The sequence below is a fragment of the Rana temporaria genome, chromosome 12 (assembly GCF_905171775.1).
Source record: "Rana temporaria chromosome 12, aRanTem1.1, whole genome shotgun sequence".
NCBI lineage: Eukaryota > Metazoa > Chordata > Amphibia > Anura > Ranidae > Rana > Rana temporaria.
Window position 1 is genome coordinate 2,737,040 of NC_053500.1, and position 24,724 is coordinate 2,761,763.

Here is a 24,724-nt window from a genome sequence, read left to right on the forward strand (position 1 = left end):
AGTTGCTGGGTGAGGATCCCCAACCCGCTGTCACACTGAAGAGGGGGATAAGGGGACAGGAGCTGTAATGCGTAGCGTGTTCAATCCCAAATACATGTAGGATGTGTAACATGTTCCCAAAGGTGAACTTATCCTTTAAATTTCACAGGTCACTTCCTAGTTTACTTGTCAATTTTGCTTATTCTTAAACACATGCTTCGATCCTGCAACAAAATGGCCGCCGTTACGTTCAGCAGGTCACATGGCCAGCTTCCTAACCAGTAATCGCTGTCATTCTTCCCTCTAGACTCATAAAGAAGCCTGGCCCTTTCTGGAGGCTGTTGATCCTGAAGACGCCCCGGATTACTATGCCGTGATCAAGGAGCCAATGGGTAAGTACCGGGGACTGTAAAATGATTGGTTGCTGCTACAGGCAACACAGACGGTGTGAAGTAGTCCTGCATCTCTCTCGGGGGGGGGGGGGGGGGGGAGGTGTTAGACGAGTTTGAGTGTCTGTCCGTTGTATGCCAGCCTCCTTCCATGGTGTAATCTGAGGTCTGGGTGTATTTGTGATCAGGACACGGATTGCTGGCCGCATACAATAGAATTATTATAGGCTCTGCACGCTGAATATGTTCGGAATGGGGTCGGGCGCCAGCGGCGCTCTGTCTTTGGCCATCGTCGTGACGCAAGCCTTGTCTTGGTGAAATCCAGGTTACTGGCGGGGGGGGGTGGGGTGAGCAGACGGAGGTCTTGCAAGTTTTACAGCGCAGTAAAGCCATTGGCTGTTTGTTTGTTGTCTGCCCCGGCCAGCCGTTTATCACAGTCCAGTGGCTCACATCACAAAGCCTCGTTCTGAAGGCTGACATTTTTATTGCTCTCCCCGGGATAACAGGAAACACAAACACAGTCCTGGAATGTTCCGAACTGCACCGTCAATTAGTGTTTGCTCAGTTTGTTCTGCGAGTTTTATTAACCTTGTCACCCAGACGTGACGGCCGGGCCCCGGCCTCTCACAGCAACAAATCTCTGAAATCCATCCTTTTACAGTCCCGACATTGGCCTCGATTTATTAATGGAGGTTCGCAGGAACTCCGCTGTAAAATCGCGTTTTTGTGTTTAACGATGCTGTTTTGGTGCTTTATTAATGAGCAGAAATATTTAATTCAACATTACAACTTCCCGAAAATTCCAGGGACACCCATTTTTGCTTTGTGTTCAGCAAGCCGTTGTAGGCAGAGGATTACTTTATTTAGGGGAGGGGCATACATTTTAAAATGGGTGTGGTTTTACAAGAGGAATATTGTTAATCTAGTGCAGGGATCTTCAAACTACGGCCCTCCAGTTGTTCAGTAATCTACAATTCCCATCATGCCCGGTCATGTCTGTGAATGTCAGGGTTTTGCAATGCCTCATGGGATGTGTAGTTCTATAACAGCTGGGAGAGGATCCCTGATCTATTGCCACACTTTAATTGAGCAAATATAAGAGCGCTGTAGTTATGGGACAAAAGAAATGTAAAAGTAAACAAAAGTATGCAGTGAGCAGTATTTCAGAGCGAGGCAGTTGTCGAGCGGTGTGGGCAGCCGGGGCAGCCGCCGAGCGGTGTGGGCAGCCGGGGCAGTCGCCGAGCGGTGTGGGCAGCCGGGGCAGTCGCCGAGCGGTGTGGGCAGCCGGGGGAATGGCGCCGAGCGGTGTGGGCAGCCGGGGCAGTCGCCGAGCGGTGTGGGCAGCCGGGGCAGTCGCCGAGCGGTTTGGGCAGCCGGGGCAGTCGCCGAGCGGTTTGGGCAGCCGGGGCAGTCGCCGAGCGGTTTGGGCAGCCGGGGCAGTCGCCGAGCGGTGTGGGCAGCCGGGGCAGTCGTCGAGCGGTGTGGGCAGCTGGGGCAGTCTTTGAGCGGTGTGGGCAGCCGGGGGGCAGTCTTTGAGCGGTGTGGGCAGCCGGGGGGCAGTCTTTGAGCGGTGTGGGCAGCCGTCGAGCAGTGTAGGCAGTCGTCGAGCGGTGTGGGCAGCCAGCCGGGGCAGTCGTCGAGCGGTGTGGGCAGTCGCCGAGCGGTGTGGGCAGTCGCCGAGCGGTGTGGGCAGCCGGGGCAGTCGTCGAGCGGTGTGGGCAGCCGGGGCAGTCGTCGAGCGGTGTGGGCCGAGCGGCGCGTCATCAGGGCAGAGGGCGAAGCAGCGTGTCAGGGCAGCTGGCCTGTGTCATCCTCCCCCCTCCACCACCAGCAGGCTGCGCTCACCTCTTATGATGGTCCTGATGAGGGTGGCAGGTCCCAAGCAGGCCACCAGGGTGAACTGTAGACCGCATTATCTTGTTTCTCAGGTGTTTGGGGATGGGTATGGTGAAGAAAGAGAAGCCCAGGTCCAGGGTGATGATGCCCCTCTCGTGGTGGTGCCGGTGCCTTGGCCAGTAAAGTCTTCCCGCTGTCAGCACCCCAACATTGAGGTTCAGTGTCTCCCTTTTCCCTTCCTGGAAACAAGTGGTGGTGAATATTGGTTCCGCATAGTGTGCATGAGAATCATTTCCCACAATCCGTGCAACACAGGCCCTACCGAGGCTTGGTTGCAAGTGCGATCTTTGCGGCCCTGCTAGTTCCACCACTGCTACAAAGCCTTTCCGTTCGTAAGATATTGATCTGTGTTCTGTTGTGTGCTGTGTGATACCGAGCTGGGGGAATCCAGTTCCTGCAGCAGGTCCTTAGTGGCAATGCCCACTATGTTGGGTGAAGAATAGGAGGGGGGCCTTCTTCACAGAACAAGGTAAGTAAACATTGGGACGCATACAAGATGGCGCCAGCTAGTTAGGGCTAGAGCGGCCAACATCAGCCAAGGCTAAGGGCACGTGTGCTAGAAAGTTTGCCAAACATGTGGTGAAATTTGGTAATGGGTCTCTGAGGTTTTGTAGCGGCGGTTGGCAGGGTTGTATAGAGGGGTGTATTTCAGCTATGCATGTGTTTTGTTTTTTTTGTCTGGATTTTTGCTTTTAAGAGCCAATTTATGCAATCCTGTAATTGGATTATTTATCTTTTGTTTCCTTTGCATGTCACAGACCTGTCCACCATGGAGGAGAGAATCCGCACCCGATACTACAAGAAACTGACCGAGTTTGTGGCTGACATGACCAAAATATTTGACAATTGCCGATACTACAACTCCAGCGAATCGCTATTTTGCAAGAGCGCAGACGCCCTGGAGAAGTTCTTTGTACAGAAGCTGAAAGCCTTCAAAGCCAGCAGGTGAGCGATGGGGATCCCCCTTCCCTGAGCAGCTCATTTGTCATGTAGGTTATTTATTGATCAAGGAAGTCTTCCATTGGTCAGCTACTGGGGCCCAGAAACACCTTCTGTTATCATAGCAAGCGATAACTAAACATTTCTTAGACACATGAGAGGCAGCAAAAGGGCGGGGCTTTAACGGCAAAACGCCGCACATATACGTCACCAGGCAGCCAATGTTTCTGATTGGCTGTCGCAGCAGTCACATGACTGGGAACCGAAATCATTGATTACAGGTCGGTCACTGCGCTGAGAGCTCACAGTGTGCGGGCTTTAATTATATAAACCTTGGTCGTCAATGGACGTAAATGTGCTGCCATTAAAGCCCCACCCTCTTTGCTGCCCCATATATGTGATAAATTTGGTGCGAGAGGTAAAAAAAATGATTAAAGGTTCATGTATTTTTACCTTAATGCAGTGGTTCTCAACCTGGGGGTCAAATGATGATTTGCCAGGGGTCACCAAATGCTGGTCCCAACGCTGCCGCTGGTCCCAACTCCCCCGCCCGGCGCTGCCGCTGGTCCCAACTCCCCCGCCCGGCGCTGCCGCTGGTCCCAACTCCCCCGCCCGGCGCTGCCGCTGGTCCCAACTCCCCCCAACCCCATCAAGGAGTAAGAGAATAAAAATAGAGAATACATGGAAGGGAGAGGAAAAAGGGGGGGGGGTTAAGAAAAGGAGAGCGAAAGAATAAGAGTGTTTTTTTAATTTATTTTTCATATGAAAGGGTGAATGGGTTTGGGAAGATAGTAGTATGAGTGTGATTGTAGAATTTTTTTTAAGAAAAAGGACAGGAATAAGGACATTTTAAGGTTCTTTTTTAAACACACAGGAGACAAAGTAAATGTAGGTTTTAATGAATTTTGTATTACTGTAAAAAAGAGATGGAGATTGGGGGGAAAAAAGCAAGAAATTGGGTTAGAGAGAGAAAAAACAAAGGAGAAAGAGAGTGGTACATCCTAAAATGTACCATAAGGGGGTTTTTATATTGTGGAGGGTTTGGGTTTCAAATGTCCGTGGGTTAGGGGTGCAAATTACTTGTCTTGCCCCGGGTGCTGACGACCCACACTAAGAATTTTTGTTTGCTGTTAGGGGTCCCCACAACTTGGGAAAATTTATCAAGGGGTCACAGTGATCTGACGATATGGTTCCGGCTATCGAGATGGTTCCTGTAAGGACTGCGCAGGCGCAATCCTTGCTGACGGAAATCTCCAAACCTCGGCCGGTATCCAGGGCGACGTGGAATTTGAGGAAACTGGCCAGTTGGCCTCACGTCCTTGCTTCGCTCGGACGGCTCGCTCGGCCTCCTGGCTCTTTTTTTAACATCCTCCAATCCACGGGGATGTTAAGGAATGAGCCTGGATGCCAGCCGAGGTTCGGAGATTTCCGTCGGCCAGGATTGCGCCTGCGCAGTCCTTACAGGAATCCTCTCGATAGGGGAACCTTAACGACAAGTCAACGGCACTAGAAAGGTTGAGAACCACTGCCTTATACATTAAGGTGAAAAAGCATCTTACGATTACCGAGCCCCCCGACTCTCCATTGGATAGATTGATAGCAGCGCAGCCATTGGCTCGCACTGCTGTCCATCAAATCCAATGATGCAGGGCAGAGTCCTGTACTCGGCGGCTATGGACGCAGAATACAGGACTCAAGAGCGCGCCCGCAAGGTAACCCTCTCAGGAGAGCCCATAGGGGGTTATCTGAGGCGGGGAGGAGCCGAGAGAGCCGCCGTGGGACCCCCAGAAAACGCAGCTTGGGGGCCACTCTGTGCAAAACGAGCTGCAGAGTGGAGGTAAGTATGACTTTGTTATCTAAAAAAAAAAAAAAAATCAAACCTTTACAATCACTTTAATATAGAATTTAAAAATTCATGACCTGAAAGTGATCATTTCACAATTTTACCATATTTGTCAGCATCGTTTATCTGGTTTCCATTTTATGTTCCATTTCCGGCGGCTGCCCGTTGCATGCTGCACTCGGTCACCGAACGCTTCTTTCTTCTCTTGCAGGTTGTGATTCTTGTAGCCCCCCGGATGCCGGACGTTGTCTCCATCAGTTTTTTTGTTATTTTTTTTTGTTCCCGACACCAACAAACCCGCCTCCTCCCCTGGCCCGCCCCCTTCCCGCCATCTCTCCACCACGCATGGTCACCCATTGCACGGCCACTTGGCTCCGTACTGTACCTTGGAAGCTGGGCCCAAGTGCCTGACACTGTCGCCTGTCATGTCCGGTTCCACTGTCGGCAGTCCTTGTACTATATAGTATATATTTTTGTACATAGATGTTGAACATTTGACGCTGTTTGTGAATATCCATTTTCGGCAGAAGTTGATGTGTAGAACATTTTCATCGCATATGTCTATTTTTTTTTCTTCTTCTTCTTCTTTTTTTATGATCTGATCACCAAGTACATCAAATGTTTACAGTTTCCGAATTCATAAATTCATTTTGAGAAAATCATTAAATTCATCTTCCCCCGTCGCGGCATCCTCCTCCTCCATGCAGTTTATGTTTCAATCGACCCGACAGACGTAACCAAGTACAATCCTGACGTTGTTTACAGGTCTCACAGCAACAAACTCCAGTCGGTCCATTAACTGTCGGTGACGGGCGGCGGCGGCGGCGCTGCGCACCCTCTGCTTGGGTGAGAGAGAGAAAACGAGAACAGGACTCGAGACTTTGAACTCTATTCCTCCTCAAGCTATTCGGATCGAAGAATTAATTTGTCCAAAGGACAAGAAGCGGAAGAGAGACGGGCCCCCGGGGGGGTGGGTTTGACGTTTTTTTTTTTTTTTTTCTTCCAGCACCGACTGAAGTCTTTTGCGGCACAAGCAGGAAGAGGCGGGGCAGGAAAACATATTTTTTTTTGGGGGGGAAGGCGGGCTTTTTGGATTCAGCGATGGAGTTGGACGGGAGCTCCATGGATCATGACGACGCATGTTCTTCAATGAAGAAGCTGGTTTAAACAAACAAACAAAAAAAAATCCTCACAGATTTCTTTGTATTTATTTATTGTTCAGAGACACTTTTTTATCGCTACTCTCATTTGTCGACTAATTATTTTTTCTTATTAAAATATAAAAAAAAAAAAGAAAATTTGTTTCTAAAACGAAAAAAAAAAAAATAAACAAAAAAAAAAAGACGAGAGAAGGGAGGAGGCTGATCCGATTTAAAATTTGTCCTGTATTTTAACACAATTCCTGTAATAAAAAAAAAAAAAAACAGATAATAAAGAACAAGTCTTTTCTTTCTATGAAAGGAGCTTCTACCTTCCCCTCCCCCCCACCCACCCCCTAAATAAGTGGAGATTCAGCGGAGTTTCTTGTTCATGGTACAGAAGAGAGGAGCGACAACGCAAGGAAATGACAAGGAATTAGGGAAACCAAACTGTTGTGCGCTCCAAACCGGCTCTCGGCGTCCTGTCTCAAGGTATCTTGTTTGTACACATTTGTCAGAATTCAAATTTTTTTTTTCTTTTGTATGTAAAACTGAAAATATGGATGTATATGACACAATAAATGGAGATTATCTTCTCCCTAGAGATCTGTAAGTTGCGTGTCGCTAATTTTGAAGAGCACATGACGTTTGTTTACTGTTTTTGTCAATGTTTATTCATATGCAAATTAGGAGGGAGGAGACTTTTCTTCAGTGGAAACAGGAGGCACCTGAGCTCAATTCTAAGTGTCATGGGAGGAGCCTGTGTAAATGGGATTTTTTTCCTTTTCTTTTGGTTTTAATAAATTTGAAGATTCCTAACCAACTTCTTTCACAATGTCATTATGGGGGAATTTAATCCATTTTGGAATAAGGCTGTAATAGAACAATGTAGAAAAAAGTGAAGCGATGTGAATACTTTCCGGATGCTCTGTATGTGTGCGCTGGTGTAGATGTAAAGGGAAAGAGAGGAGATGAATAGGGAGCAATAGATATTTCCTGATGCCAACTTGGCAGCATACATACGCTATAGCTCTGCCCCTATATCCACCCACAGGACTTGTTTTTAAATTTATAATTAGAAACCTTGAGCAACTGCCCCCATTCTACGTAAAGAGAACAAGATCAAAATAGAAAGGGTTTGTGTTCTACCATAGATTGGCGCCAGGAAAGGTTACAGTAAGTATTTGTAAAAAAAAAAAAAAAATCCTGGCGCCAACATGGCAGCGTGTTACCACATGTATGCTGCCCTGGAATGATTCTAGCAAAGGGAAATTACGGTAAGTTTTTGATACAATTTTCCATTAAATACACCCTTTAGCCATAACGTTGTGACCACTGACAGGTACGGTGAATAACATTGATTATTTGGTTACAATGGCACCTGAAAATGGGTGTGGGATATATTAGGCAGCAAGTAAACATGTTGTCCCTAAAGGAGGTGAAGGTAGGGAAGGCTCGTGGGTGGAGGTTGGGAAGGCTCGTAGGTGGAGGTGAAGGTAGAGAAGGCTCGTGGGTGGAGGTGAAGGTAGAGAAGGCTCGTGGGTGGAGGTGAAGGTAGGGAAGGCTCGTGGGTGGAGGTGAAGGTAGGGAGGGCTCGTGGGTGGAGGTGAAGGCTCGTGGGTGGAGGTAAAGGTAGGGAGGGCTCGTGGGTGGAGGTAGGGAGGGCTCGTGGGTGGAGGTAGGGAAGGCTCGTGGGTGGAGGTGAAGGTAGGGAAGGCTCGTGGGTGGAGGTGAAGGTAGGGAAGGCTCGTTGGTGAAGGTAGGGAAGGCTCGTGGGTGGAGGTGAAGGTAGGGAAGGCTCGTTGGTGAAGGTAGGGAAGGCTCGCGGGTGTAGGTGAAGGTAGGGAGGGCTCGCGGGTGGAGGTGAAGGTAGGGAAGGCTCGTGGGTGGAGGTGAAGGTAGGGAGGGCTCGTGGGTGGAGGTGAAGGTAGGGAGGGCTCGTGGGTGGAGGTAGGGAAGGCTCGTGGGTGGAGGTAGGGAAGGCACGTGGGTGGAGGTAGGGAAGGCACGTGGGTGGAGGTAGGGAAGGCTCATGGGTGGAGGTGAAGGTAGGGAAGGCTCGTGGGTGGAGGTAGGGAAGGCTTGTTGGTGGAGGTTGGCCTGTGTAGTTTGATCCAATAGATGAGCTACAGGAGCTGACCCGTCTTTACAGCCAAAAGCCCTTACTGTGGGCACGTTATCAGCAGAACTGGACAATGGAAGAAGGTGGCTTGTTCTGATGCTTCAAGTATTTATTTTTTTGGCATTGTGGATAGCCCCTTTTTTTTGGGGGGGGCGGCATCTGTAAACAGTGAACCATTTTATATGATGACATCAGCGTGGAACTGCAGGAGACAGCTTTGCATTACTTTTCAGAGGCTTTGGGCCTTTATGCTGGAGGTAATTATATTTGATGATGGAAAAGTAAAACCCGAATTCCTTTCTGTTAAAAAAAAAAAAAAAACAGAATCCTGATGTGGGCCAATTCCTGGGGTGTGTGGGGGGCCTGATGAAGGAGCCTGTGCCAACCCCTGACCCAAGCCGTCACCTAGTCCCTGACCCTGCGGTGCTCACCTTACCTGCGCTCCTTGCCAACTACAATCTGCAAGAATGAGCGGCACCTTGTGACGGCGCTCGGTCTACGGCTACCTACAAAGGACCGAGTGCTGTCACATGACCGGGGAAGTTACCTCCCTGCCTTTCAGTCACTAACAGCCAATCTCAGCACTGAATGCAGAGAACAGATGAGCTGTCTGAGGGTGTTGGGGGGACGGGGACGCTGCAGGAGGAGTTTTAGATGAACATACTGCCCGCCGCCGAGAAATATGACAGACTCCGATTTAAAAGCCCAGGGATTTGATATGTAAATGCTCTAAACCTCCTTCTGTAAGCAGGACTAAAAAAATGAAAGGGTCCCTGAAAAGGCAGTGCGACCAGTCCTGTTGTACTGGGCCCCATCAGCTCAAGGGGGGCAGCAGGGGGTGTTGCACACTACTCTGGAAGGAGGGAAGGTGCAGCCCCCAGGCCCTCACTGTCGGCTTATAATCATTGAGGATCACAGACAATGGCGGTTGGTGCTCCCTTTTTTGGGGGGGGGGGGCGGCAGCAAACAAACCCCACCCCTGCCAGGTCCGCACTTACTCCATCCGGGTCATTGGCGGCTTTTCCTCCTGACCAATCTGGTCTTAAGACCCTCTTTCTGTTTGTCCGGAAAGGGGAAGCAGGAAGACGATGGCGAATGTTGAATAACTAATGTCACAAGTGGGTGAGGCTAACTTTTTCTAAACCAATTGGGCATCTCCAGACCTAAACGGGGGAGGAGCGCAAGATCTCCAACACCCACCAAGCTCTGTGATGTCATCATGGGGGAGGGGAAGAGGACTCCGGTGACTACCTGGGAAGCTCTGGTGACCTCCATGCCCAAGAGGGTTGAGGCAGTGCTGGAAAATAATGGCGGCCACACAAAATATTGACACTTTGGGCCCCAATTTGGACATTTTCACTTAGGGGTGTACTATTCTGAGATACTGTGTGTGTGTAATATATAGGATATGGACAAGGAATGAATTTGTATATACCTCACTAATGATCTTTCATTCTCGCTTTTGTAAATCTTAAATATGATAGATTTAATTTAGAATTACAATCTTCCAGTTCTGGATGAATACACATTCTACCTATAGGGCTGTAATGAGAAGGAAGACATCCTGATATAGAAGCGTGGATGCACAGATACTGCTTTTATATTTTCCATTACTAGCGCCCCCTGTGGGTAGAATATTGGTACACCATTGATTTGTCCAACTGGTTTCCAGTCCATGACTTTTGTGGGAGAATGTTCTTGGCCAGAGACCTGTGTGATGCCGTTGTGTAGATTTCAGAGGCATGTTGTTGTTCCGGGGTAATAACAGATTCTGCTGTTCATTGGTACGTTGCGTTGTGTCTTCGCATCATTTGCACTTGGAATGGGCGGCTGCCAGCACCCTGCGATCCTTTTTGCGGTTATATCTCCGTACAAAACTGCTGCTTGTCAAGAGTCCGTCTCCGGCTCTTAACCGTCCGCTGACCGTCCTTTGTACCGAAGGCGGTAACTCCATTCGTTTGTGGAAAATCCGCCCCATTAGAATGTAGCGCCCCCCTGAGCACAAGAGAAATATCGTAATTAAACATTGGAAAAGTGATACAAGTGTGCAAAGTCCTTCCTAATGGTCCATCGTAATACTGTGCTAACTGGGCAGAAAATCATCTGACGGGGGTTGGGGTTTTCTATTCCATCTCCCTATAGTCTTGCAACTTCTACTGATTTGCAATCTGTCCCCCCCCAGTTCACCCCACTGTCCTCTAGTCCACCTCACTGCCCCCAGTCCACTCTTCTGCCCCACCCGGTTTATCCCACTAACTCCAGTCCATTCCACTGCCCTTCAGTTCACCCCTCTGCTCCCTCCAGTCCATCTCCGAGGCCTCCTGTCCGCCCCTCAGTCCATCCCACTGCCCTCCAATCGACCTCGCTGCCCCCCAAGTTCATCCCGCTGCCCTCCACCCCACTGCCCCCCCAGGTCATCCCGCTGTTCCCCAATCCCCCTCGCTGCCTACAATCCACTCCACTGCCCCCCCTATCTACCACATTTCCCCTCCCTCTGCCCCAATGTCCACCCCCCTGTGTACTTGAGGACACCATGTTTATCCCACTACCCTCCAGTCCACCTCACTGCCCCACCCAGTTTTCCCACTGCCCCCCAGTCCACCCCGCTTCCCTCCAGTCCACCCCACTTCCTCCAGTCCACCTCACTGCCCCCCCCCCAGTTTTCCCACTGCCCCCCAGTCCACTCCACTGCCCCACCCAGTTTTCCCACTAACCCCAGTCAATCCCACTGCCCCCCAGTCCACCCCGCTGCCCCCCCCAGTCCCCCCCACTTCCCTCCAGTCCACCTCACTGCCCACAATTCACTCCACTGGCCCCCTATCTACATCATTGCCCCTCCGTCTGCCCAAATGTCCACCCCCCTGTGCATCTGACTACATCCGGTCCACCCCACTGCCTTGCGGCTTCTATTGCTTTGCAATCTTGACAGAAACAAATTATTTCCATAAGCAATCAATAAAGTATAACTAAAGGCAAAACTTTTAAGGTTTTGGATAGAGTGGAGAGGGATTAGAACCCCTGTAAATTTAGGCTTGGTTGCTGGCTGGGCTGGGCTGCGGCCTGTTCCAGTGCTGTCCGGCGGGCCGCACACGGAGTCTGGGCTGAGAGCTCACTTGAGCTGGCTGATCATTGCCCATCAATCCAGCATCACCATTGCCCAACAATGCAGCCTCGCCAGTGCCCATCAGCTCAGCCTCACCAGTGCCCTGCTCCATGAACATGTGGTTGGTCTACATCAGGGGTTTCCCAATTTTTCAGTACAAGGGCCACATTGCATATTTTACAAATAATTGTGTGATACCTACATCACAGTCCCCATCAGAGACCCCCTTATATTGGCTGTTCCTCCTGCCCACACCTTGTCCAGGCCTGGGATACACCACTCACCCTATCTTGTGGAGGGACACAGCCTGTAGTTTGGAGACCCCTGCTCTTTAGTTCACATGAAATTGTTTTAGGTACATATGGAAATCTTGAAAGTAAAACATTCTTTACCTAGTACAAACGTATGTAAGATGTATAAAGATGTAGGAAAAGATTGGGCAGGGCAATGAGGGGTCAGTGGGGTATTCTCACCGAGTTTGACATCCAAGCATGACTTGGGGCAGTTGAAATGGTCCACAGCCAAGACTTTGACCCTGAAGAAAAAGCCATCGGGGGTTATATAGAGACGATTGATCTTGTAGAGCCCACCGCTGTTCACCAGTATGGTCAGGAGTTGGATCCCTTTACCGAGCGTGTCCACGTCATGTACAATCCCGTTCACCGCTGTGAGAAGAGAGGGCATACACATATCATCATCCAGTATGAACTGTGACCACGAACCTTCATCTGTTCATGGATTTTGAGAACTAGATGTCAGGAGTGTGTAGCGCTCCTGATCCTTGATAGCTGCTGGTCTCATTCCAGCATCCTGGTTTTGGCTGTGATACATTCTCCCTGTCTGTCCACCCGCAAGGTGATTGATGTGGTCAGTCTCTGGGTGGAGACCAAACCTGATTTAAACCAGCCAAGCCTGCAGTCTAATGCTTGTAATATAGCCTTGGTAACGCATGCTCCAAGCTGTCAGTTAGTCCTCCCTGGCTGCTGCTAGTCTAGATTCCCTTGTTGATGACCTTGGATCGGATATCGACTACTCTCTGAACTCTGCTGCCTTTTGACTATGGATTTGACCCTGACTATTCTGAACCTTGCCTGCCTTGTGTCTGGACTGTCATTGAACTTTTTTTTTTTTTACCAAAAATAGGTAGAAGAATACGTATCGGCCTAAACTGAGGAAAATTAAAAAAAAAAATTATATTTTTGGGGGATATTTATTATAGCAAATGGTAAAAAATATTGTTTTTTTTTCAAAACTGTCGCTCTATTTTTGTTTATAGCGCAAAAAATAAAAACCGCAGAGGTGATAAAATACCACCAAAAGAAAGCTCTATTTGTGGGGGAAAAAAGGACGCCAATTTTGTTTGGGAGCCGCGTCGCACGACCGCGCAATTGTCAGTTAAAGGGACGCAGTGCCGAATCGCAAAAACTGGCCAGGTCCTTTACCTGCCTAAAGGTCCGGGTCTTAAGTGGTTAAATTTTAATTCATTTTCAAATTTTTCGACTACAATAAAGAATTTTTTTAATTTGTTATTTCGTTCCGTTAACCGTTTCGGATTTATTGAAATTCCTTACTAATGTGATTGGGAAATTCAGATACAGTGGAACTTCGGATTGCGAGTAACGCAGTTATGAGCGTTTCCCAATATGAGCGCTGTATTTAAAAAAAATCCTGACTTGGTTTGCGAGGGTTGTCTCGCAAAATAAGCAGGATTTAAGCAGGATTTAAGCCAAAGCGGTGTGCAGTACCATGTTTGGCCTGAGGTGGGGAGGCGCCGGAGCCGAGCAGGACCGAACGGTGCTGTTTGGCGCCATTTGGAAATGCTTGGAAAATCTCAAATACTCAGTTCACAAGCTTTTCCGAGTTCAGCCGAGCCACATGCGGTGTTGCAGGCCATTGAAGTCAATGCGGAACAAATTATTTTCGTTTCCATTGACTTCAATGGGGAAACTCGCTTTGGTATGCGAGCGCTTTGGATTACGAGCGTTCTCCTGGAACGGATTATACTCGTAATCCAAGGTTCCGCTGTACATTCGAATCTCCGAATAATGGAAATTTCATCCGAATTTTGATTTGTAATGAAACGGATTGCACATGTCTACTGAGGACGGCAACATATTAGTCTACTTACCAAAGTCACTGTTACAGTAGGCCTCTCGTTCATCCCTGTTTTTGTGGCAGTCCAACTGACAGCTTCTTTCTTTGCTCTCAAATTCTACAAAAATAAACCCAAAAAATGTAATAAGAAGCTATAATGGTGAAGATAATGAAGTTTATATTACAGAGAAGAAAATAAGTAACCCCTCGTTTTTTTAAATCAGGTACCCCATATGGCCTGAAGTTTGTGGACCCCTGACCCCCACACCTATATGATTGTGTTGAACATCAAATTTCAGTTGCCACTCCCCGTATGGTTAATAATATGGAGTTACCGTCCCTCCACCTTGTGGCTATGAAACCCTCAACTCTTCTGGAAAGATTTTCTACAATATTGTGGACTTTATACCCACTTAGGAGGTTAGGTCCTTATGCTGGAGGAGAAGACCTGGCTAGCAATTGGTGTTCTAATTCATGTCAAAGGTGTTCAGTAGGGTTGAGGTCTGGGTCAGGCATGTACTGGCCACTGGGACTACTGGGAGTTTCCCGGTGGGCCAATGGCTCAGTGGGCAGGCTTCAGTGACAGCGGACCGCCTCCTCCCTCCGCTCCTCTGTCTCTCCCTCCCCGCAGCGCTCACCTCCTCTCCCTGGCTAGGTAAATTCAGCCCGACTGAATACAGACATGCTCCTCGGAAGTCGCACTGAGAAGCTCATCATACTATCCGGAAGGACGGCGGCCACACATGGCTGTGACATAAGCTTCCTTCGGCACTCGTTCTCCTGAAATTTCTTTCCCCCGCTCTCCATTCTCCCTGCTGCCAAGGAGAATCTGCAGAGCGGGGCAGGGAAAGATCAGGAGAACGAGTGCCGAGGAAGCTTATGTCACAGCTGTGTGCGGCCGCCGTCCTTCCGGATCGTATGATGAGCTTCTCAGTGCAACTTCCGGATCTGTATTCAGTCACGCTTTAGTTAACTAGGCAGGGAGAGGAGGTGAGCGCTGCAGGGGACCAGAGCATTATGGGGGGGTAAAGGAGCATGGGGAGGGGGAAATAGAGCATGGGGGACCAGTCCAGAGCAGCAAAGGTTGAAATAAAGGAGCATGGGGGGACCAGCAGAGCACATGGAGGACCATAGGAGCATGCGGGGGACCAGCGCAGCATGCGGGAGACCAGAGGAGCACTGGGGGAACCAGAGGAGCCCGAGGGTACAGATGAGCAGGGGGGACCAGATGAGCATGGGGGAAACAGATGATCTGGAGAGAAATGCAGAAGCATGTGGGGGACCAAAAAAGCAGGGGGGGTACCAGTGGAGCACAGGGGAGGACCAGAGGAGCATGAGGGTACAAAGGAGCATGGGGGAAACAGAGGAGCAGGAAAGGAACAGAGAAGCATGGGGGGGACCAGAAGGAGCACAGGGGAGGGGACAGACAGCTGACTCAAAAGCTATGACCTGGGAGTTTCTCACTTCTGCCTAATAGTGTCCCATTAGGGGGTGGGCATCAAACTGATTCTTTCCCCCGGGTGAAATAATGTCTAGCTTCCCCACTGGTACTGCCTATCAGAGTACCATTACCAGCCGCTCTACTCTAATAAAGTTGAACGGCTAATGGCTATTGAAGGGGGAGGGTGGGGCTTGGGTGGCCATCGGGGTTGGCCGGCTGGGGGGGAGCTGGTTTGTCCGGCCGCCATGGGAGAGACCTGTCAAAGTGGGCCGGTCTGGATGAAGTCCAGGGCCACATTTTTGTCCCAGTCCAGCCCTGGTCAGGGTTCTGTGAAGGACACTTGAGTTCCTCGACACCGAACTGGTCACCCCATTGACTTTATGGAGCTGGCTTTGTACACAGGGGGCACGGTCATGGTGGAACAAAAATGGGTCTTCACCAAACTGTTACCACATGGGCACAATTGCCTACAATGTCTTTGTATGATGCAGTATTAACAGTACACTTCAGTAGAGACACCTGAACTTGGTATAAAGGGGGGGGGTCCACATAATTTTGGCCATATGGTGTTTGACTAAATGCCAGTTGAGTCAGTTCTTTATGGAGTAGCAGGGTCATTTGTACCCAAAGCTCGTACATAAAGTAGTGAGATGAAGGTACCTTTCCGGAAGCCATGAAATTGGTAGAGTAGGCTGGACGGTTGGCGGTTGGTCATCCAGGCCGGCTTGCTGGAGTTATATGAAAGTTCCATGAGTTTCTGAAGATTAATTTTGCCCGGCCGGTTATTTTCATGGTCCAGTAACTCGCTTGCCTTTCCACTGCTGTGCTCTTGTGTTGAGATGGATTTCGTGGTATGAAGATTGGTGGAGGCAAAGGCCGAATCAGGAAGGTTTCTGTCTTGGGGTTTGTGTGTATCGGTGAATTCGTTCACCGAAGAACGAGCAGGTAAGGCATTGGTTGGAAGTCTGTTCCCGTGGTCAACGCTGCTTTTTCTCAGCCCCGTGTTGTTGTCCACAGCCAGTCTGGCCTTCGCCTTTTTGTCTGGCGGGATCGTGGCCTTCTTCTTGTCCCCGGGCGTTAAGGGGCGGATTGCAGAGAGAAGTCCCTGGTCAGGGAACCTCTGTAGAGAGATTGTCCATGGAATGTCCATCTGCTCTTCTGATTGACTTCTAGACGGGTTCCTTTCCAGGTTCCACGTTGAGTTCTTCCACTCACCTGCAATGGATAAAAAGACTTTAAAAAACATTTTTTTGAGTATATATGGGGGGCGGATGTAACATGTGCCGCTAGTATACTCTGTGGGAGCATGGCTGGATCAAGGGAGGAAGGGGCCACTAATTCACAACCATGTATTAGAGTTGGGTGCTTTGGATTGGTGTGTGGCTGGTGTATTGAGTTTTTAATGTATGTAACCTTCTTTATAAAATAGAAACTGATTTCAATTGGTCCCCCTTTGATTTGTATTGGATACCCTTTGATTTGAATTGGTTCCCCTTTGATTTGAATTGGTTCCCCTTTGATTTGAATTGGATCCCCTTTGATTTGAATTGGTTCCCCTTTGATTTGAATTGGTTCCTATGTGATTTGAATTGGGTCTTATTTGATCTGCATTGGTTCCTATTTGATTTTAATTGGGTCCCCTTTTGATTTGAACGGTGTCCTCTCTGATTTAATTTGGTTCCTATTTGATGTGAATTTGGTCCCCTTGGACCTAAATTGGGTCCCTTTTCAATAAAATTTGGTGCCCTCTGATTTTAATTTTGGTCCAATTTGATCTGAATTGGGTCCTATTTGATTTAAATTGGGTCTCCTTTGATTTGAATGGCATCTCATTTGTTAAGAATTGAGTCCCCTTTTGAATAATTGTATGCCCTGTGATTTCCGATGGTTCCTCTTTGATTTGAATTGAGTTCCTAAATTGGGTCCCCTTTGATGTAAAATTGCTCCCCTTTCATTTAATGGCATCCCCGTTGATTTGAATTGGATCCCCTGTGCTGGGGAAAGTAAATGAAATGAAGGTTGTTTATCTTGGATCGAGTATGGAGCAGTAAGACCCTTTCTCATGTTTTTTGCTGGGCTGAATCAAGACAAGAAGGGGCAATTTATTATCCACCATTAGTAGAGTTAATAGTGGATTCGGGTGCTTCGGACTGGTGTGTGACTTGTACAGATTTTTGCAACTGTAACCCTCTTTACAAAATAGAAACAGATTTGAGTATGGTCCCCTTTGATTTGAATTGGGCTCCCTTAGATTTTATTAGGGTTCCCTTGGATTTAAATTGGGACCCCCTTTGATTTCAATTAGGTCCACTTTAAGTTGAATTGACCCCCTCTTTAATTTGAATTGGGTCTCCTTTGGTTCGAATTGCGTCCCCATTGATTAGTTTTGGATCCCCATGGATTTGAATTGGGCCACCTTTGGTTTTTATATTGGATTCCCTTTGGTTTTTATATTGGATTCCCTCTGGTTTGAATTGGGTCCCCTTTGATTTGATTTGGGTCACCTTTGATTTGAATTGGGTCCCCTTTGGCTTGAACATGTCCTCTTTGATTTGAACTGGGCCCCCTTTGGTTTGAATTTGGCCCCCTTTAACTTGAATTGCACCCTCCCACTTTGATCTGAATTGGGTTTGTTTTGGATCCCCATGGATTTTAATTGGGCCACCTTTGATTTGAATTGGGTCACATTTGATTTTTTTTTTTTAGGGTTTCCTTGGATTTGAATTGGGCCCCCTTTGGTTTGAATTCGGTCCACTTTAACTTGAATCGCATCCTCCCACTTTGATCTGAATTGGGTCCCCATTGATTTGTTTTGGATCCCCATGGATTTTAATTGGGCCACCTTTGATTTGAATTGGGTCCCATTTGATTTTTTTTAGGGTTTCCTTTGATTTGAATTGGATTCCCTTTGGTTTGAATTTGGTCCACTTTGGTTTGAATTGGATTCCCTTTGGTTTGAATTGGATTCCCTTTGGTTTGAATTGGGTCCCATTTGATTTGATTTGGAATCGCCTTTGATTTGAATTGGGTCCCCTTTGGCTTGAATCATGTCCTCTTTGATTTAAACTGGGCCCCTTTGGTTTCAATTTGGCCCCCTTTAACTTGAATTGCACCCTCCCACTTTGATCTGAATTGGATTTTAATTGGGCCACCTTTGATGTGAAGTGGGTCACATTTGATTTTTTTTTTTAGGGTTTCATTGGATTTGAATTGGGTCCCCTTTGGTTTGAATTTGGTCCACTTTAACTTGAATTGCACCCTCCCACTTTGATTTGAATTGGTTCCTATTTGATTTGATTTGTAATCGCCTTTGATTTGAATTGGGTCACCTTTGAATTTTTAGGGGTTTCCTTGGATTTGAATTGGGTCCCCTTTGGCTTGAATCATGTCCTCTTTGATTTTAACTTGGCCCCCTCTCTGGTTGGAATTTGGTCCCCTTTAAACTTGAATTGCACACTCCTACGTTGATCTGAATTGGGTCTCCTTTGGTTACGAATTGGGTCCCATTTAAAAATGGATCAACTTTGATTTGAATGGGTTCACCCTTGGTTTGATTTGGATCACCTTCGATTTGAATTGGGTCCCATTTGGCGGGATCGGGATCCTCTTGATTTGAATTGGGTCCCATTTGGTGAGATCGGGATCCTCTTGATTTGAATTGGGTCCCATTTGACTTCATTTGGACACCCTCGGGATTGGTGTGTTGCTTGTGAATTGATTTTATTGGGAAACTGTGACCTTCCTTATTATTAATTTGAATTGGGTGCTCTTTGGTTTAAATTGGGACCCCTTTTTTGTCTTGAGGTGGAACCCCTTTGCGGTCTATGGTAGAGAATTATTAGTATATGTAAAGGCATATTTTTCTTTATGGTGGATGGAGTGTGGAGGACTTGGACCCTCTTTGAAGTTTTGGGTCCCCAATAAGGAGATCCATGCTCTTAAATTGTACTGGAGACTACAGAGATGGGGAACCTAAAATATTGTTGTCACCAGAAGAGGAATCTTCTAACGGGGACACCTGTTCCAGTGACAACCAAGAGGCAAGGAGACTTCCTCTAACTTCCTGTTGTGTCTTAGAGACAGGAAATGAGGAGAAATCTCCTACATGGTGGACAATTCTACTCTTCCTCAGCTCTGGTTCTCTATCGCTCCAATGTGTGGTCTCCATGGTGGAAACGGCTGATTTGGGTGTTTTTGTTGAGCGGTCCACCAACGTTCTCTCCGGTTCCCTCACTCTGTGATTGGTTGGGGGGGGGGGGGGTTCTTGGCTTCACCTCTGCTCTGACCCGCCAGTGTTAACAAACCCCCCCCACCCCCTCCTCTCGGTTACCAAGCAAATTGGTAATTATTTGCCATGGTGGAAGAATCTTCGGGTTGGAGGGTCCGGCTTTTGTCTGCTGTGTTTAGGAGATTTCATGGCTCTCTGAATGGCCCCCGGAGAGAGAGAGAGACACACAGAGCGCACATTGAGCCGCCTGAATAGAAGCGCCATGGAAAGTACACACCATAAATGACCCCCCCCCCCCACCCCCGCCGTGTGTACACTTCTGATTTGCTGACACCGAGCAGCGAAATACCTTCAATGAGGTCACCGGGTCCCGTCTACCCCGAGCTGAGAGGTGCCGAACAAAATGTTCCCCCCCAAGCCTGACAAGTCACATATCGGCCTCTGCAGAGCATCGCTCCGTCCCCTCCTGACAGATCCATACTGATATATTCCGCAGAACATCGCTCCATCCCCTCCCCCTCCTGACAGATCCATATCGATATATTCTGCAGAACATCGCACCATCCCCTCCCCCTCCTGACAGATCCATACTGATATATTCAGCAGAACATCACTCCCTCCCCCCCTCCTGACAGATCCATACTGATATATTCTGCAGAACATCGCACCATCCCCTCCCCCTCCTGACAGATCCATACTGATATATTCCGCAGAACATCGCTCCCTCCCCCTCCTGACAGATCCATACTGATATATTCTGCAGAACATCGCACCATCCCCTCCCCCTCCTGACAGAACCATACTGATATATTCTGCAGAACATCGCTCCCTTCCCCCCCCCCCTCCTGACAGATCCATAGTGATATATTCTGCAGAACATTGCTCCGTCCCCTCCCCCTCCTGACATCCATACTGATATATTCTGCAGAACATCGCTCCCTCCTCCCCCCTCCTGACAGATCCATACTGATATATTCTGCAGATTATCCCATCACTGACCTCTATGCAGATCTGCAGAACATCGCTCAGTCCCCTCCCCCTCCTGACAGATCCATATTGATATATGCTGCAGAACATTACTCTGTCCCCTCCCCCCTCCTGACAGATCCAAATCGATATATTCTGCAGAACATCGCTCCCTCCCCTTCCTGATAGATCCATATTGATATATTCTGCAGAACATCGCCCCACCCCCTCCCGACAGATCCATATTAATATATTCTGCAGAACATCGCACCATCCCCTCCTGACAGATCCATATTGATTTATTCTGCAGATTATTCCATCACTGACCCCTCTACAGATCTGCAGAACATTGCTCCCTCCCCTCCCCCCTCCTGACAGATCCATATTGATATATTCTGCAGGGTGAAGGTTGGACATTCTGGGACTTGTAGTCCTTCTGTATTTGCACCTTGTATGGAATGAGACCTCCTGGGACTTGTGGTTCCTCAACATCTAGACTGCCAGAAGAACCGGCTCTGATCTCCCAGATGGGAATGACAGCGAAGCCTCCAATAAAGAGCCATCACCTTCTCTCTCTGAGTCCCCCAACCCAACGATGACTTCTGATTGGTCCATCTTTGTAACGTTTTCATACGTTTCTTCCACTCATGGCAACATAGAATGTGTCAGCGATGATACCATGTATCCCCGGCACGTCCTGCGATGCGTCCCCGGCGCGTCCTACGATGCGTCCCCGGCGCGTGCGTCCTACGATGCGTCCCCTGCGCTTCCTACGATGCGTCCCCTGCACGTCCTACGATGCGTCCCCTGCACTTCCTACGATGCGTCCCCGGCGCTTCCTATGATGCGTCCCCGGCACTTCCTATGATGCGTCCCCGGCGCTTCCTATGATGCGTCCCCTGCACGTCCTACGATGCCTCCCCTGCACTTCCTACGATGCGTCCCCTGCACTTCCTACGATGCGTCCCCTGCACTTCCCACGATGCGTCCCCGGCGCTTCCTATGATGCGTCCCCGGCACTTCCCATGATGCGTCCCCGGCGCTTCCTATGATGCGTCCCCGGCGCTTCCTATGATGCGTCCCCGGCGCTTCCTATGATGCGTCCCCGGCGCTTCCTATGATGCGTCCCCTGCACGTCCTACGATGCCTCCCCTGCACTTCCTACGATGCGTCCCCTGCACTTCCTACGATGCGTCCTACGATGCGTCCCCGGCGCTTCCTATGATGCGTCCCCTGCACTTCCTACGATGCGTCGACTGCACTTCCTACGATGCGTCCTACGATGCGTCCCCCGGCACTTCCTAAGATGCGTCCCCCGGCACTTCCTAAGATGCGTCCCCCGGCACTTCCTAAGATGCGTCCCCCGGCACTTCCCACGATGCGTCCCCCGGCACTTCCCACGATGCGTCCCCTGCACTTCCTACGATGCCTCCCCGGCGCTTCCCACGATGCGTCCCCTGCACTTCCTACGATGCCTCCCCGGCGCTTCCCACGATGCGTCCCCTGCACTTCCTACGATGCCCCCCCGGCGCTTCCTACGATGCGTCCCCTGCGCGTCCTACGATGTGTCCCCGGCACTTCCTACGATGCCTCCCCGGCGCTTCCCACGATGCGTCCCCTGCACTTCCTACGATGCCTCCCCGGCACTTCCCACGATGCGTCCCCTGCACTTCCTACGATGCCTCCCCGGCGCTTCCCACGATGCGTCCCCTGCGCGTCCTACGATGCCTCCCCGGCGCTTCCCACGATGCGTCCCCCGGCACTTCCTACGATGCGTCCCCTGCGCGTCCTACGATGTGTCCCCGGCACTTCCTACGATGCCTCCCCGGCGCTTCCCACGATGCGTCCCCTGCACTTCCTACGATGCCTCCCCGGCGCTTCCCACGATGCGTCCCCTGCACTTCCTACGATGCGTCCTACGATGCGTCCCCGGCGCTTCCTATGATGCGTCCCCGGCACTTCCTACGATGCCTCCCCGGCGCTTCCCACGATGCGTCCCCTGCACTTCCTACGATGCCTCCCCGGCGCTTCCCACGATGCGTCCCCTGCGCGTCCTACGATGCCTCCCCGGCGCTTCCCACGATGCGTCCCCTGCACTTCCTACGATGCCTCCCCGGCGCTTCCCACGATGCGTCCCCTGCGCGTCCTACGATGCCTCCCCGGCGCTTCCCACGATGCGTCCCCCGGCACTTCCTACGATGCCTCCCCGGCGCTTCCTACGATGCGTCCCCTGCGCGTCCTACGATGTGTCCCCGGCACTTCCTACGATGCCTCCCCGGCGCTTCCCACGATGCGTCCCCTGCACTTCCTACGATGCCTCCCCGGCGCTTCCCACGATGCGTCCCCGGCGCTTCCTACGATGCGTCCCCCGGCACTTCCTACGATGCGTCCCCCGGCACTTCCCACGATGCGTCCCCCGGCACCTCCCACGATGCGTCCCCTGCGCGTCCTACGATGCGTCCCCGGCACTTCCTACGATGCCTCCCCGGCGCTTCCCACGATGCGTCCCCTGCACTTCCTACGATGCCTCCCCGGCGCTTCCCACGATGTGTCCCCCGGCACTTCCTACGATGCCTCCCCGACGCTTCCTACGATGCCTCCCCGGTGCTTCCTACGATGCGTCCCCCTGCACTTCCTACGATGCGTCCCCCGGCACTTCCTACGATGCGTCCCCCTGCACTTCCTACGATGCGTCCCCCTGCACTTCCTACGATGCGTCCCCCTGCACTTCCTACGATGCGTCCCCCTGCACTTCCTACGATGCGTCCCCCGGCACGTCCTACGATGCGTCCCCCGGCGCTTCCTACGACGCGTCCCCCGTCGCTTCCTACGGACGATTCGGGTCCAATTCACAGACATGAAACGTCCCCTCGACATCGCCGCGCAGTTTTTAAAGCGATACATTTTTGGAGCGTTTATTTTGTTGCCAGCGATTGGGTGAAAAGCTTTTTTTTTTTTTTTTTTAAAGTCTATGTTTCGCTGGTTCCGGCGCGGAGATTGTAGATTGGAGCGGCGAGAACGACGCGGATCTTCTCTAAGTTAAGGGAGAGCTCTAGACACCTGACCAGAGATCCCAACACCCACCCGATGAGTGTCCCCCGGGGGGCGCTATACAAATATTATTATTATAGGGGGGGGGGGCACTTACCTGCGGAGGTGGTGGAGAGGAGGAGGAGGAGGTGCAGAGCTCCGGAGAGGAGATCCATGGCTGAGTGCGTCTCTCTCTCTCTGTCTCTCTCTGTCTGTCTCTCAGCCTCATGCTAATGAGGGGCGTCCGCGGGGGGATCAGGAAGGAGGAGAGGGGAGGCGGTGAGGAGACTCCGACACCCTCCGATTCTTGTTAACCTCCTTTAATGACCCACCCCCCCCCCCTCCTGGGAATAAGAGTTTAGATTTCTATGATAATGAGATCGCTCTCCCGTGATTCCCGGACGTCTCCTCCGCTTCTCACACCGACCAATCACAGGGGAGGAAAGACGGACGGAGCGCTCTGCAAGGTGCCGTTCCTCCGGAGCTTAGTAAATGAGGGGAAGCTTCGCTGTGCCAAGAATATCCAATCACACGCAAGGAAAATGTTAAAAAAACATCCATGATTGGATGATGGGAGTCAGCAGAGCTTCCCCCTTTACTGAGCTCTGGACAAAAACTGCACTTTGCAGAGTGCTGAGTCTATTTACCTTTATTATATCCCCCCCCCCCCCACTGTGTCCAATTAGAGAGATATATATCTGGAGGGCGGTGATGTCACTCCCAGTGGCGTCACTACGGTTGGTGTCACCCGGTGCGGTAAAACATGGTGTCACCCCCCCCCCCCTCTGTCTAGGCTGCCCAGCACCAAGCAGGCAACGCACGGGCACGGGGTGCACCCCAAACCAGCCCCTGTAAATGATAGTGTAGGGCAGTATAGTGGCAGGTTAGGGTAGTATAGAGTGGTATAGTGGCAGGTTGGTGTAGTGGGGTAGTGTAGGACAGGTTAAGGTGGTATAGGGCATGTTGGGGTGGTATAGGGTAGTTTATGGTGCTATAGGGCAAGTTAGGGTTGCATAGGGCAGGTTGGGGTGATATAGGGCAAGTTAGGGTGGTACAGGGCAGGTCGGGTGGTATAGTGCAAGTTAGGGTGGCATATGGCAAGTTGGGATGGCATGGGAAAGGTTGGGGTGGTACAGGGCAAGTTAGGGTGACATTGGGCAGGTTGGGGTGGTATAGGGCAAGTTATGGTGGCATAGGGCAGATTGGGGTGGTACAGGGCAAGTTAGGGTGGCATGGGAAAGTTTGGGGTGGTACAGGGCAGGCTGTGGTGGTACAGGGCAGGCTGGGGTGGTACAGGGTAGGCTGGGTGATACAGGGCAGGCTGGGGTGGCACAGAGCAGGCTGGGGTGGTACAGGGCAGGCTGGGATTGCACATGGCAGGCTGGGGTGGCACAGAGCAGGCTGGGTTGGTACAGGGCAGGCTGGGATTGCACATGGCAGGCTGGGCATGTCAGCTAAAAAAAAACAAAAAAAACGGGATGGTGTCACCCCTCCAGTGGGTGTCACCCGGTGCGAACCGCACCCCCCGCACCCCCCTAGCAACGCCTCTGGTCAC

General features: G+C 50.4%; 2 protein-coding genes across 7 annotated transcripts in view; one reads left to right on the forward strand and one right to left on the reverse strand.

The window, feature by feature from the left end:
- The window catches only part of BPTF (bromodomain PHD finger transcription factor), a 74,039-nt gene extending 67,241 nt beyond the window's left edge, over positions 1 to 6,798 (forward strand). For 5 of the 6 annotated variants that reach the window (XM_040331871.1, XM_040331875.1, XM_040331874.1 and 2 more), the window contains 3 exons: positions 287 to 371; positions 3,023 to 3,209; positions 5,812 to 6,798. In XM_040331871.1, the coding sequence (XP_040187805.1) occupies positions 287 to 371; positions 3,023 to 3,209; positions 5,812 to 5,845 (306 nt within the window). In that variant the 3' untranslated portion in view covers positions 5,846 to 6,798. Of the gene's footprint in view, positions 1 to 286; positions 372 to 3,022; positions 3,210 to 5,257 lie in introns of all 6 variants that reach the window. The other variant, XM_040331872.1, reaches the window with a different exon arrangement.
- A 2,962-nt stretch (positions 6,799 to 9,760) lies between these two features.
- On the reverse strand, positions 9,761 to 23,470 carry C12H17orf58 (chromosome 12 C17orf58 homolog). The gene is made up of 5 exons (XM_040331014.1): positions 23,288 to 23,470; positions 15,606 to 16,160; positions 13,539 to 13,622; positions 11,884 to 12,075; positions 9,761 to 10,302 (listed from the first exon to the last, which is right to left on the reverse strand). Exons 1-5 carry the CDS (start codon positions 23,343 to 23,345, stop codon positions 10,115 to 10,117), a joined length of 1,077 nt encoding a protein of 358 aa, XP_040186948.1. The 5' UTR covers positions 23,346 to 23,470; the 3' UTR covers positions 9,761 to 10,114.
- Positions 23,471 to 24,724: the final 1,254 nt, after the last annotated feature.

Bases quoted from the DNA above. Each gene is read 5' to 3' on its own strand.
- C12H17orf58 (XM_040331014.1), bottom strand. From the start codon at position 23,345: ATGGATCTCCTCTCCGGAGCTCTGCACCTCCTCCTCCTCCTCTCCACC. The intron at 12,076-13,538 runs GTAAGTAGACTA...CTCTTCTCACAG, and splicing joins CTACTGTAACAGTGACTTTG to CGGTGAACGGGATTGTACAT. The intron at 10,303-11,883 runs GTGAGAATACCC...TCTTGTGCTCAG, and splicing joins ATGCTTGGATGTCAAACTCG to GGGGGCGCTACATTCTAATG.